The 14,917-nt window shown below is 39.2% G+C and overlaps 2 protein-coding genes across 2 annotated transcripts in view; one reads left to right on the top strand and one right to left on the bottom strand.

Moving 5' to 3' along the window:
- The window catches only part of zswim5 (zinc finger, SWIM-type containing 5), a 41,587-nt gene extending 37,767 nt beyond the window's left edge, over window positions 1-3,820 (top strand). Inside the window, exon 14 of the mRNA XM_059501838.1 lies at window positions 280-3,820. Within this exon, the coding sequence (XP_059357821.1) occupies window positions 280-1,142 (863 nt within the window). The 3' untranslated portion in view covers window positions 1,143-3,820. The remainder of the gene's footprint in view (window positions 1-279) is intronic.
- A 5,955-nt stretch (window positions 3,821-9,775) lies between these two features.
- Window positions 9,776-14,571, bottom strand: LOC132095809 (uroporphyrinogen decarboxylase). The gene is made up of 10 exons (XM_059500894.1): window positions 14,425-14,571; window positions 13,279-13,391; window positions 13,110-13,189; window positions 12,967-13,029; window positions 12,682-12,879; window positions 11,897-12,058; window positions 11,626-11,763; window positions 10,857-10,957; window positions 10,343-10,409; window positions 9,776-9,969 (listed from the first exon to the last, which is right to left on the bottom strand). The coding sequence occupies exons 1-10, from the start codon at window positions 14,445-14,447 to the stop codon at window positions 9,805-9,807; spliced, it is 1,110 nt and encodes a 369-aa protein (XP_059356877.1). The 5' UTR covers window positions 14,448-14,571; the 3' UTR covers window positions 9,776-9,804.
- Between the last annotated feature and the right edge of the window lie 346 nt (window positions 14,572-14,917).

Here is a 14,917-nt window from a genome sequence, read left to right as displayed (position 1 = left end):
TTTGACTGAAATCCATTTTGTCTAACTCAAACTAACTGACCTAAATAATGCGACTGTAGCTCAGCTTTGTCCAACATGTATGCACATTAATCGGACTACAGTTTAGCTCTGCGCATTCTCCAACTGACAACCAATGTGTATTTAATCCTTTAAACACTCGATTGTTTCCCTGATATTGGAGATAAGTTGAATGGCTTGGGTAGATTATCATGTGGTTTCTAAATGCATGTAGAACCACAAGCAAAACTTGTCCTGATTGATTCTTTTGTCTCATCGCAGGTCTGAGAGCTTTGGTTAGCATATTGCAGAGCTGGTACACTCTCTTCACCCCCACCGAAGCGACCAGCATAGTGGCCGCCACAGTGATGTCCCACAACACCATCCTGCGCCTGAGCCTCGACTACCCACAGCGGGAGGAGCTGGCCAGCTGCGCGCGCACCCTGGCCCTGCAGTGCGCCATGAAGGACCCCCAAAACTGCGCCCTGTCCGCCCTCACCCTCTGCGAGAAGGACCACATTGCCTTCGAGACGGCTTACCAGATAGTCATCGACGCCGCCTCCACGGGCATGACCTACTCTCAGCTCTTCACCATCGCCCGCTACATGGAGCACCGCGGCTACCCCCTTCGAGCCTTCAAACTGGCGTCTCTCGCCATGACCCACTTGAACCTGGCCTACAACCAAGACACGCATCCGGCCATCAACGACGTGCTGTGGGCTTGTGCTCTCAGCCACTCGCTGGGCAAGAACGAGCTGGCTGCCATCATCCCTCTGGTGGTCAAGAGCGTTCACTGCGCCACGGTGCTCTCGGACATTTTGCGGCGCTGCACAATGACAGCCCCTGGCCTGGCCGGCATCCCTGGCAGACGTAATTCGGGCAAGCTTATGAGCACTGACAAAGCCCCGTTGAGACAGCTACTGGACGCCACCATCAGCGCCTACATCAACACCACCCACTCCCGCCTCACGCACATCAGCCCGCGCCACTACGGAGAGTTCATCGAGTTCCTTAGTAAGGCACGCGAAACTTTCCTTTTGGCCCAAGACGGCCACATTCAGTTCGCCCAGTTTATAGACAACCTCAAACAGATCTATAAGGGCAAGAAGAAACTCATGATGTTGGTACGGGAACGTTTCGGTTGATTACGGGGAACTTGTTCGCTTTTTTCACTCCTCCGTTTATTTAAGGCATTATTTTATCCTTCCTTTTGTTTAGTTTTTTGGTAATCTTTGGTGAAATTTTAAGTTTCGTTCATTTGTTTTCATCTCGTTTTTTTATTTTTTTTTTATTGCGAACAATTTCTGTTCACTAAGTTATTCTACCAGGTCGAACCTGTGGAGGGGAGAACAACAACTGTAATTAAGACCATTTATGTTTTTGTTTTGATTCATTCTTGATTTCATTTTAATCAAGATATTGTGATAAAAATGTAAAAGTGGCACATAAAGAGAAACCAAATGATTATTGTGGTAAATTTGGAGCGTGGGGGAGGTGTTTGGTCGGTTTTGGAAGGGGCTTGAACACTCAGATCAAAACAGTCATTCATGAAACACTCGCACACAGTGTTATTTTCATACCTCAATCGTATTTTACAGATCAGCTTTAACTCTCTCTCTCTTTCTGGAAAAGGCCTGATTTTAAGAGTGAGACGGGCACATCACCTCAAACTTACACTCTGCCGAACCTCCTAACCACGACTCGAGCGAGCCACAAGACGTGAGCCCTCCCCTCTCTCCTGTGTTTGTTTCTATCGGCTGGCTCATCTTATTCTCTGTTGGAAAATTCAGCGCTCGGTCCTTCCGTTGCTGAGCTCGAATGAAACAGAGATATTTACCCATCAACATCAGCCATATATGTTTCTCGGTTACCTCTCAGTGGAAAAACGAAAACAGAAACAAAAAGACTTGTGAGATTGAGTAGCAGTAATAATATATATGTACTAGCACTTCATTAAATTCCATCCCCTACATGACGCATTCGGATGAGCAGTTACTTACTGTGTACAAATTAGGTGAATTGTATAGATGCATTGGACAAAAACAGCAGAGCGAGGAATTAGCTGGCTTTAAACTGTACCGTAATATCTTCCACATTCCATGACCTCCGCCCTCCACAAGTGCCCCAGAGGATCCGAACACTTAGAATGCACTCCGCGGCTTCCATCTGAAGGAAAACGAGAAAAGAGATGCTCAACTCCGTTCTCAGGGAATCACTTAAAGAAACAAAACAGAAAAAAAAAATAGTAGCATAAGCATTTAAGATATTGTACATATGAAAGTGTCAATTCAAAAAATTGTAAAGTTATAATTATTTATGATAACTGTATGTTTTTCTTTTGGGATACTTGAATTTGTTGGGCTGGGAATGTGACGACCGTATGAGGAAAGACTTCAGAAACATTTCTCAGGTGCTCCTGTGTACATTTCTGACTTAATGTTTTATTTGTATCCTATTTTATTTCATTTTTTTGTAATACATTTTTTTGCAAGAGGAAGCATGTAAAAAAGAAGAAAGGAGAGGACAAATGTTTATGAACAGACTATGCAGAACCACTTCACGGTTTGCCCTCTTCACCCCGATCTTCCTCCGTCTTTTCTCCTTGTTTGGCTCGGGGGGTGGGGGCGCTCTCCCAAAATTCAACTGTTTGTATCTTGTAAGTAAAGTAATCTGCACGAGCTTCGAGTTTGGATGGTCTTTGCCTTTTGATCTACGTACAACTCTTTACTTTGAAGCCTTATAGTCTTCTCTGAAAGCACTGCATGTGTTTCAGGACATTGTGTTGCCAATGTCAGTGGAGTACAGCACAGAAAAAAAAACGGACCTACACCTTCGACTGGCCCGAACAAGGATGAAGGGCATCTGCTATTCTATTCTCCTTCGACTTTGATTATCTTGTATTGGGGCTTTTGAGGGCAGTAAGGTCTGTTTTGAGGTTGCGACTTACCATTGCCTAATCGAGACTTTGACGGATGCTTCATTAATGGCTAAATCTTGAGGAGATTTCTCTATGTTGTTGGTTTAAGGTCGGTCACTTTCATTTAAATGGTTTGCGGGTTTCCACTTTTGGTTCATTTTGTTCACAGAGGTTTTATTTTCTTTTTCTTTAGAGTTCATAATAGTTGCCTCAGCTGTGGCATACTCGAACAGCAAGGTGTTAGTCACGTTATGCAGCCTTTGTTCCTCAACCGCTCTGTCGGGGAGCTCAGTGGACGGACCTGAGAGAAAGTCACAGATTAGGGAATTTACTTTTTTTATATATATATATATAATCACATCTTCAGAATGATAATAGTGCTGCCTGTTTGATTATAAAAAGAAATAATTGTAAAAAATATTACAAAAATATATAAAAAAGGAAAAACAGACAAAAAAAGTAAAAAAGAGAGCATTTTCTGTAGGTAACTAGTTGGTCCAATGGCATTACAAAAAGAGAATAACCTCCTCTGGCTTTTGATTTCTCTCTTCCATACTCTTAAGTGTCTGTATGTGTTAACTGTACCAGTGTTTTGATCTGTCCCCTAGAGTTTAGAAGGAAAAAAATAATCGCTGGTAGAGATTGTTCACTAGTTCATCTACTGTTTGATTTTGTTTCGTTTTAATTTAAGGGAAAGTGTTTGTCGCCTCTTTGTGCTACTGAATTATAAAAAGGTATCCAGTATTTGTTGCCACAAAAGTATAGTTCATCAACACTTTGTTTGTGCAACCTCTTGAGCTAATGTCTATAAACAAAAATTTATTACTATTTATGTAATGCTACTACCATTTTATATGATTTGTGTTGAATTTCAGTGCTTTTCTATGAATAAAGTGTGAGACACGTCTTTGCCTCTTTTTAAACTGAATATTATATACAGCTAGATCAAGTCCATCTTTTATTCCTGATGTATTTTTCTCTTAAAGTGTGTTTATTTTTTATTATTTAAATTTTTTACAGTCCAGTGACGCCACATAGTTGTGTGTAGATGAAAAAAACCATTATATGCAACCCTTGCAGTAGCATTTACTGGTACTAGGGCTGCAAATAAATAGAAATTGATCCAAAGATCAAAGAATTGTGAAAAAAAATATACACACATATATATATATATATATATAGCAGTTTCCACAAAAAAATGTTGAGCAGTACAACTGTTTTCTACATTGACATTAATAACAAATTTCTTGAGCAACAAATCAGCATATTTTAATTATTTCCAAAGAAGATTTTAGATTCCAAAGAAGATTTCATAGGAATAAGATAGATTTTAAAATATATTCAACTGGAAAACAGTTATTTTATAATGCAATAATGTTTATGATATTTATTATATTATTATATTTACAATAGAAAAAAAAATAATGATAGTGTGCGAAGGAGATTTTGAAAATCCGTTTCCCCAGAACATAAATACTGAGAAAATAAACTTAAGACGAATAAGCATTAAAAAGTTTCAAACGCCTATGCTGATCTGTATGCTAACATCTCCAATTTTGGTTTCACGAGTTCAGAAATATCACGACTCCAGTTAGCCAAAAAAGCTTGATACCACCACACATCTTGTCCAGACTACATCTCCAGCTCTCCTCCTGTCTCCTCTTTAGAAACTCAGCGTCTGAATCACAATAAACTCCAGCAAAACCTTGTGTCAGAGTGATCGACTGTGTTAGAGATGCAGTCGACAGGAACAATGCTCTTTGGGCCTGCTTATACAAACTATCCCATCCATCAGGGTCCCTCACAGCTGCTGCTCTTCATTGTGTCTTGGAGCCAGTGCAGCCCTGCGCTCTTGTGAGGACCACTGAGTAAGTGTTTGTCAAGCATGGCAGTGCTGCCGGCTGAAATATGGATGGGGTTGGCTCTGTTAAGACAGGCTGCAAAGAGAAGGCATTTCCTTAGCTCAGTGATTTAGCAGAAGTGACACGCCAGGAAAAGAGACGAGTAATTGGCTTTCCCAACCTTGTTGTGAGCTTCCAGCGCGGGCTGAGCCTGTCAGATTGGAGCGAGGAGTAGGTGTTGGGCTTGGTGGGGGAAAACAAGCATTGTTTATAAGTGTAACAATGTTACGGAGGCTTTTCTTTAATTAGAACCCAACCCATCATGAGAAGGAGGACGTCTAAACGTAGTCATGGCGCACACGAGCCTGTCAGGCAACTCTGAGAACTGTTGTGCTTCTGGGCAGGTTTGTGCAGTGAGAGGAAGCTTTGTCCTTTGCACCCTGCATGGCAGGTTCTGCTGTCAGCGTAATCACATATTGTGTTCATAGGGGAGCTGATTTGCAGAGCTTTGTTCTGCTGCTCTGATTTTCCCAGAATCCCTCTGTAATTGGGGTGTCGGAAGACTGGGTAAGGAGGGGTGGGGCAGCTTGGGACTTTTTTTAGGTGGGAGGTGGGGCGGGCTGAGTGGGAACGAGAGCTGTAGTGGATTACGGAAGGAGGAACATATCTGGAGATGAACAGAATGAAAGAGCAAGCTGAACAGCTGCGAAGTGTGTAATTGGTTGCACTTTTTTAATAAGTACATCATTTATTAATCTAGGTTTATGGAAATCTAAAAATATACTCATTGTTAATGAGTTCATTGTTAATTCATGTTCACAATACAGTGGTTAATGTAAAATTATACAAATTACTTCCAGTCCTCGAATTTGCTTGGCTGAGCGGAGTTCCAAGAATCCAAAAGCACTGATTTTCTCTTCAATAAGACAGGAAAACAGTGAGAGACTGATAACGGCAGTCGGAGAGAATTATGTCAAATACTCCCACAGCCAGAAACACCCACTGGTGTTGACTAGTTTTTTGTTATCTGATGCAAATGTAATACCAAGTAAGCCTATAGTGTTATAAATGCATCAGTGGTTCTGTGGTTATGAAGGTATGAGAGTACTTTTTATGCTCAAAGAAAACCAAAATAACTTTATTCAACAATTTCTTCTTCCCAGCTGTGTCCGTCTTTGTTCTGATGGAGAACCCGGATTCGCTGCACCTTGTTTGCAAGCAGAGGAATGCACACGTCATAGTACTCTCCATAGTACTCACACAGAAGAGAAGAAAATGTTGAATAACGTTACTTTTGTTTTCTTTGCACACAAAAAAAGTATTCTCACAGCCTCACAAAATTAAGGTTGAACCACTGATGTCACATGGACTATTTTAACAATATCCTTACTACCTTTCTGGATGTTGAATGCGGTAGTTGCATTGCTGTCTATGCAGGGTCAGAAACCTCTCCGAATTCATCAAAACCATCTTAATTTGTGTTCTGAAGATATTGTGGGTTTGGAAAGACATGAGAGTGAGTAATTAATGACCACACCATTCTGAAGGGAATGAACATGTTCAGTTCAATGGTCACTGTGAATGGAACAGGGAATCAGAGGACAGGAAGTAGAGAGGGGAAATTTACCCAGCAGTTCTCACTCTCCAGCACTTGAAGAAGCTTGAATAAAACAAAGGTGGTGGAAAAAATGTTGAGGCAACAATGTTTTTATTGAATCCAGTGTGTGGTTTGTACGTGGAGAGTGCAGGAGGTGACATATATTCATCAAGTACAATCAGATTACATTTATTTTAATATTACAAATTTAGCACTTAATTTAGCAATTTTAAAAATGACAGTTTATATTTATTTTTATATGTCAATTCCTCACCCTCATGTCGTTCCAAACCAGTAAGACAAATTAATATATTTTTGTTGAAATCCGAGAGTTTTCTGATCCATAAACAACAATGCTCCTACCAAATACTCGTAGCTTCATAAAATTCTGGTTGAACCACTGATTTCACAAGGAATATGTTGTCATTCTTGGTACCTTTCTGGACCTTGTGGTAGTTCCGTTGTTGTCTATGGAAGATCAGAAAGCTGTCGGATTTCATCAAAAATACCATAATTTGTGTTCCAAAGATGTACAAAGGTCTTACGGGTTTGGAATGACATGAGGGTGAGTAATTAATGACAATTTTAATGTTTGGGTCAAGTATCCCTTTAGTATTTGGGTGCAATATCCCTTTAACAACTGAATAGTTAAATATAAATGCATTTGAATGTATTATATACACATGTATATTAAAGTATGGTAGTTTACATTTTATTCACACAATTTTATCATATCTTCTAAAATGCACTCCTGTTGTTTCTTCTGTGTGTACATTTTGTGAAGTCATTTTAACAGTATCTCGTATAGGCCATGCTCAGAGAGTAGGCAGCGGTGACTGTGGAGTTACTGTGTAGCTGTCAGTCAAAACACAGCATGTTTGCACATTACAGACTGTCAGAAAATGTCTTGGTGGGGATCTGTTTCTGCAGATTATGATATGCCATTGGTGGTAACAAATGTTCTTGAGTAAGTCATTGCATTATTCACTCACTCAAGCATTAGGATCAGTACACCGAGTGACACACATTTGGGAATGTCGTTTGAGGGTGAAATATTTCCCCATGCAGATTTTGCAAAGGATTCAAGTCACACATTTGCAGCAATGACCAATAGAAACCATTGTTGCCAAGTCTGTGATTTTCCCGTGGAATCGGGCTAAATTAATACTAGCTGTGGGTTGTTTTTCATGTCCGCAGGTTTAAGTGTCCCCAATAACATGATATTGAGCTCCTAAAATGATTATTTAAACAGGGGAACCCAGACAAAAACATATAGATTACCCCCGGAAAGCGGGGTTATATTTTTACCAGGGGAACCACCTCGAAACGCAATTGGGCTAGTTTTGAGTAGCAATTGTGTGGGTTTTGTTGTGAAAACCTAGCACCACTGATAGAAACCTGCTTGTATTGAGTAAATTGTGCCTCATACATTGCTTTAAATAATGGACCTTTATGCCCAACAATAATTCACTCACATGATCACACTTTGGTTTTGTTTACATGGCATTTTAGGAAAAGCAGCCTAGAATAAACACATTTTAAAAGATCAATCATTTCAATTTTACAAGTTGGACTTCACCATCCTGACAACGACTTGAAATCAGTTCCCAAAAATTCAAATCAATCTTAGGCCAAGCCCCCCAAAACCCTCCTATCTGATAAAGCTGTGATAGCGCCAGGACCTGACAAATGATGTACAGCCTGCTGTCTTCAGGAACATATTGGATTTTCAGGCCTGCTGATTTGCTGAGAGATTGAGCCCAAACCCACACTTTCATCCCCCTTGTGGCTTCCTAAAGGAGACCTTGGGGAATTCAGCTTTTTTTTTTTTGTGGATTCATTGTTGCAATTAAAAATAATGCCAGGAGCCCCTTGAGGTATCACAGAATAAGTGTGTGCACGTGTGTGTATGCGCTTGTGCCTCACTAGGAAAAGGGCCCAGCCCCCCCAATCACAGCTGTGCACCATGGACACAAACTTGCGGCGAGCGACAGGGGCTTAAAAACCCAACAACACTAATCAGCAAATTGATTACAGGACATTTCTTCTTTCAGCGGGGCTTACAGCACCTAACACACAATCAAGGCCAGACATTCCCAGCATTAGCAACACCGTGCACCGGTAGATGAGGGTAAAAGAGGGCTGCAGCTGCACCATTTCACACTGAATGACCGTATGCGCGTGTGGAAAAACATCCATCATGCTGTTTCAATTTACAGTCCGTGGTTGCTTGTAAAACAGACAGTAAACAACTTTAACCGAAAATGAATCAGTAATCATTCTGTTATGCTAACGAAGCTGGTATCAAAACTCTGCCGTTTCATATACACAAACGGTTTCAGACAGCACTAATACAAATGAAAAATGTATAGTAATTCCAATAAATCCTTGTTTTGAAGTTCAAGGTTCTTCAAAACATCACATGATGTGTTGCTGGGGAATCCCACTCCCACCCTCCCAAAAACAAAAAAACAACTGGATTTAAGGATTTTCTTACCCAGGGTGCTTATTCCTTGTTTGGTATTACGTCCTCTGGGATTAACATTTCTAATACTAAATGTGAAAAGCAGTAAGAGAGACAGTAATCATAGATCAAGAGAGTGAACCCCCCAACGAAAGACTTGTGCAAAACAAAGGGACTAGAAAAAAATGGATGCACGTGATTCAAGTATGCAACATTCAGCTCGGAGAAATTCCCCTGAGGGGTGTTTGTCTTAAAAGGATCACTCTTTATTTTGCGTCATATAAAACAGCCATTGATATGTACACACATTCTCGGAGGTTCATTAGCGTCAGTCACAATTCCAGTCAAGACAGTCTCAGCCCAGATGTTACTATGGCACTGCGTTAAAAACAAACCATACAGCGCTACGGATTTAATCAGATTTTATCCATCCACATTCTTCTGTGATCGTACAGTGCATCGGCTCTAATGAAAACACATCAATCCAACCGAGAAAGACACGTTTCGACTGAAAATTATATTAAAGATTAGATGGATTGGAGTGGAGCCTTTATTAAAAAGTAGGTAAAATAGTCTTAAATACTACCGTATTTTTCGGACTATAAGTCGCACCTGAGTATAAGTCACATCAGTCCAAAGATACGTCATGACGAGGAAAAAAAAAACTTATATAAGTCGCATTGGACTATAAGTGCGACTTATAGTCTGGAAAATACGGTATATAATCATTGAAATGTATTGAGAGTAGCCTTTTGAGGCGAATCTCTCAAAAAACTGTCAGGAAATATCTGGGTCACATTTCACCACAAAATCATTAAGAGAAAAAAAAAAGAAATTAAAATTAATTTAACTAATTAATTATTAAATGAAAGTTAATTATTAAAATAAAAAAGTATATTATATATGTAATAATACGGTGTGAAATAAAAAGAAGAAAAAAAAGGTTGTTTCCCCTGTGCTTCAGGTCTTCTGATGGCAGATTAGAGTTTTATTTGCGGTTGAGGAGCTGGCGAGAGTGGGTGTGAACGGCCTCTACGAACGCGCCCACATTTTCTGGGTCCATATCAGGGTACAGACCGTGACCCAGATTAGCGATGTAGCCCTTGGTGCCAAAGCCCTCCAACATCCTCTTCACAATCTCTGATATTCGCTCCTGATCACACATTAATGAAGAGAAGTGTTTGAGTTGGATATCATACATCAGGTCAAAACCTATGAGCTAAACACCCCCATAACTTCTAAAACAATGCTATGAAAGCCATGCTTGTAATGAGCGAGCAATGAAAGCCAAAGACAGCTCTGCGTGGAAAACAGCTGCTCGTACGGCTCATATTTCCAGCAGGGCCTAAATTTGTAAAAACAAAATGGCCTCTTTATTTTGAAATGGACTAAGCAGAAGTAAAGTGATGCTTTTAAAGCACAAACACTTCTACAGCGTACCCTAAACTGAAGTGATGCAGAGAACTGCTTGGGTTTCAAAGGATCCATGATTCTGTTGTGAGTTGTTTTGATGTTTCTTTCCTCACCTTTGTGGCGTATAGAGCGCAGGGATCCATGTTGCCTTGCAAACTAACTTTTCCTCCAGTCCTGACACTGAAAAACACAAACACACACACACATTTTTGTACAGCACTGTGTTCAGTTAGTATTGTGAACAAATAGTACATTCAGTAAAAGACAATCCATTTAAAAAAGTGACGCTTAATCACTTACGACAGTGATCCTAAAAACAGGGCTAAAGAATAAAAAAAGAAAATGTCTTATAATGAGCCAGACAAAGCCCTGATCTCACTCCAACTGTGACACTATTTGAAATATGAAGTACTGTATAATAAACCGGACCAATCTGGAGCAAATCTGCCTGAAAGAAGAGGCCAAAAATCACACCTATACAATTCTTTGAAATAAAACGATCAAGGAACAAAACTGCAGTAAAGGATCTTGAAGCGAGACTTGTTTAGAAGTCTGAATAGCTTTGCAAGGTGCTGTATGAATATAACACTGATATCAGAAAAACACACATCAATCTCAGTGACTGACCGTGCTGAACGTGGATCTATGGTCCAGTCGAGACCCACCACTTCATAACCAGACTCCGAGAGGTCCTCAAGCCCATAATGACCATCTTTAGCAAAAACAATCTGAACATGAAACAGAAAAGACATCAGATCTAGAGGAGCTGAGCGATCACTGAAGGAGAGTCTCAGTGGAAACTTTCAAAAGAGATGCCTGCCACAAAACTTGATCTGATACTGACAACTAGTGGCAAATCATGTTATTACAAATGTGCATGAGTAGTGGGAATGATATAAATGTAAAATTATAATTAAACTTTAATTTTTTTAATCTTTACTTTAATTCTAATATTACTTATGCACAATACACTTTTCTTAATGAGGTCACTATTGATGCAGATTGTATGATCTTTGAATAATATCAGATTTTAAATGCATAATATGTAAAGTGTACCTGAAGTATACTTGGCAATGGTTCCACTTTAGAGCGCACCATAGAATATACCAAGTATATCTTTGACTGTACAGTTTAGCAGACTTTAAGTATACCAGTTTAGTATGCTAAAAGTAAATTGCAGGACATTATATTAAGTAAACAACTATAAAACTTTGTAATTTGTAGTGTACTTGGCATTAAAGAAACGTATTTCATATACATTTAAGTATATTTATTTTTCACTGGTGATGTTTCTGACCTTGGGATGAATCACTTATGTTGCGGTTTTCCACATTTCAATCACATATTAATAAAGTTAAGTGTGACTTAGTAAATCAAGATTCAAATGTCTATTTACCATAGGCACATTGTCTAAACCAGATTCTTTGATCCGGTCTTTAACACGGCGAGCAATGTCTCTCAGGTATGGCAGAGAGAACTCTTTAAACTCCATTGGACCCAAACAACCAGTATGAGACTCGAAAACCTGCAGAGCCTAAAGGAAAGGCAAGATACAGAAATGAGTGAAAATTGACTTTATATTACATACATTCTGTGTCCAAAAAAACAACAGCCACAAGATTTTTAAAGCATGCTCCCCCGCGATCTCAATTCACTCGTTCTCTCACCTGAGCTCCAGCTTGCACTTGTCCGAGCAGATACTCCACGATGACGTCTGTTAGCTGGCTCAGGAGCTTGTGGCTGGCCTCTGGATACCTGTAGAGCCAGCGTTTAGCCTTGGAGTGCGTCACGGAGCCTCCTCCTTCAATCATGTAGGACATCAGAGTCCACTGCCATTCAGAAGAGATACAAAAGATGAAGATGAGACCGTTAAATGTCAGTAATTTGACAATACAGTAAATATATGAAATACTATTACAGTTTAAAATAGCAGTTTTATTTTTGAATATATTGTAAAATAGAATTTATTTCTATGATGGCAAATCAGAATTTTCAGCATCATTACTCCAGTCTTCACTCTCACATAATTCTTCAGAAATTACTGTTATATGCTGATTTGGTGCTCAAGAAACATTTCATATTATTAACCATGTTAAATAGCTATTTATTTATTTCCAAGATTATTTTATAAACACAAAGTTCAACAGGACAGCATTTATTTGAAATAAAAATCTAAATTAAGGCATTCTTGCTGAATAAAAGTAATAAATAAATACAATATCTTACTGCCCATAAACTTTTGAATTGAAGTGTGAATAGATCATAATTTAAACAATCAGCTTTGCAAAACAACCATAACGTTAGTTACTGTCAAACATCTTAACATTTGCTTCTATTTACGTTCTGAAGAAATACTAAACAATTAATCTTTTGATTTGCTATCCCCAAACATCTTGTGCATTTTTAAAGCAGTCTCTTTAGACACGTGAGGATTGTAGCTTGGTTTTCTCACCGGAGCTCCAGTGAAGCCGATGAGAGGAACTTTCCCCTCTATTCTGTGTCGTGTCAGTGTGATGGCTTTAAACACGTAGTCGAGTTCAGACGACACGTCCACTTTAGTCTTTAGTCTCTGCAGATCTTCAGGCTCCTTCAGTGGTTCTGGGAATGTGGGGCCTTTTCCTGGACACATCTGAACCTCCATTCCCATGGCCTGCTCATACACATTTGATATAGAAATAGACATAATATTCTTGGGTAATTCGGTAAATTAGAAGTCAAATTATGACCCTTTGTTCACCTGAGGGACCACCAAGATGTCAGAAAAGATGATGGCAGCATCAAATGGGAATCGTCTGAGTGGCTAAAACAGAATTGAGACGGTGTTAAAACTCACTGTGTTATAAGAAGCAGGTAAGAATGAAGGTGTTCAGCGGTGCTGACCTGTAGAGTAAGCTCACAGCAAGCTTCAGGAGAACGGCATGTCTCAAAGAAATCCTTCCCTGCCCTCGATTCCCTGAACTCTGTAAACAGAGCCACAGAGATGCTAGATAGTAAATACACTGCATATACTGAATTAAAAAAGAACAGATCACATAGGATGGGAACATACCTGGCAGATAGCGGCCAGCCTGTCTCATACACCACACTGGAATGTGCTCAAGCTCTTCTCCTCGAGCCGCTCTCAGAAACGTGTCGTTCTTCAGCTCTGGGAAGTCTTTGGGGCTGGGATGGATAACAGCCATCAAAATCTCTCAATAACATTACTTTACACTCATTTCCATGCATCATTTGTACTCCGAAGCCCCTCCCTTTGCTCGAGATGATCAGGTTTCACAGATGTGTTAAGCAGCAAGTGAAGAGAGTAGATAAGGGCTTTTGAGATCAGGGGACTAACGGTTGACTCTTTCTTCACAGCTTGATAAGCATTTGTGCAGAGAGAGCCACAAAAAACACACCCTGTTGTCTACATTACAAAGCCATGCAGATAAACACTAGCATTCAAAGGCTGTCAGTGGCCAGTATGATTTTTTTTTCTTTGTTTGTTTTGTTTTTTTGAAAGAATTTAGTACTTTAAGTAAAACTCTATTCTTTAAATAATCTGTAAAAATGTTTCCACAAAAGCATTTGGCAGTTTTCAACTGTGATGATAAAAACGTTTGAACAGTAGTGTATGTAATTTGTATTGAAATGTAAATATATAATTATATAAATAGACAATCGAGTATGAGTGCTCATAAAACCTTAGAATAATTATTTGTGACCCTGGATCACAAAATCAGTCTTAGGTAGCATTGGTATATTTGTAGAAATAGCCAAGAACACATTGTATGGGTCAAAATTAATCGATTTTCTTTTATGCCAAAACTCATTAGGATATTAAAGAAAAGATCATGTTCCATGAAGATATTTTGTAATTTTCCTACCATAAATATATTAAAAATTAGTTTATGATTAGTTACATGCATTGCCAAGAACTTAATTTGGACAACTATAAAGGTTTAAAGTCTCCAACAGTTTACGGTTACTAAACTGTATATGCAACGTTACTTTTCCTCACAATAGCTACTACCTACTTTGCCTGCTTGTATGTATAATCGATAGGTGCTTTATAAACTAAAGTATTTTAACACAGATGCCTGTCGTATTAAATAATTCAGAATTAGAGAATTCATTTTTCTTGTCAGTGAGTTGATCTCGTTCTACAACAACACATAATGACATTATTATAACACGCATTCATTCATCATTAACTCACAGAATCAGACTGTCCTTATCCATCGTTGGCAGAGTCAAAGAAGAGTTGAATGAGAGTTTGCAGACTTGACGAGCTGTTTTGATCTGTCTCTAACGACGTCACGCCTCCAATCTGAAGGGCGCGGACATCTTGAAATGGTCACATGAGCATAAATGGGCGGGACTTACAGAGGACGGGTATTAAAGGGATAGTTCAGCCAAAAATGAAAACACTGGAATAATTTACTCGCCCTTAAGTTGTTACTAACCCTTATTGATTTAATTCTTCTGCTGAACACAAAAGTTTCTGGTCCCTATTTTTTTCTCCATACAATGATGGCTCAATAATAGATGCCCAAGTGGCTACCAGCAGCTATTTGGTTACCCACATTCTTCAAAATGTCTTCTTTTTCTGTTCTTTTCTGGAGAGCTATCCCTTTAAAGAAGACTTCTTACAAGGTCAGTTCCTTAGTTTTGGTAGCACAGTATTTTATGACCCAGAGAACTGTTTTATC

This window comes from Carassius carassius, chromosome 20, assembly GCF_963082965.1.
Source record: "Carassius carassius chromosome 20, fCarCar2.1, whole genome shotgun sequence".
Lineage (NCBI taxonomy): Eukaryota > Metazoa > Chordata > Actinopteri > Cypriniformes > Cyprinidae > Carassius > Carassius carassius.
This window is presented reverse-complemented; position numbering and strand designations above follow the sequence as displayed.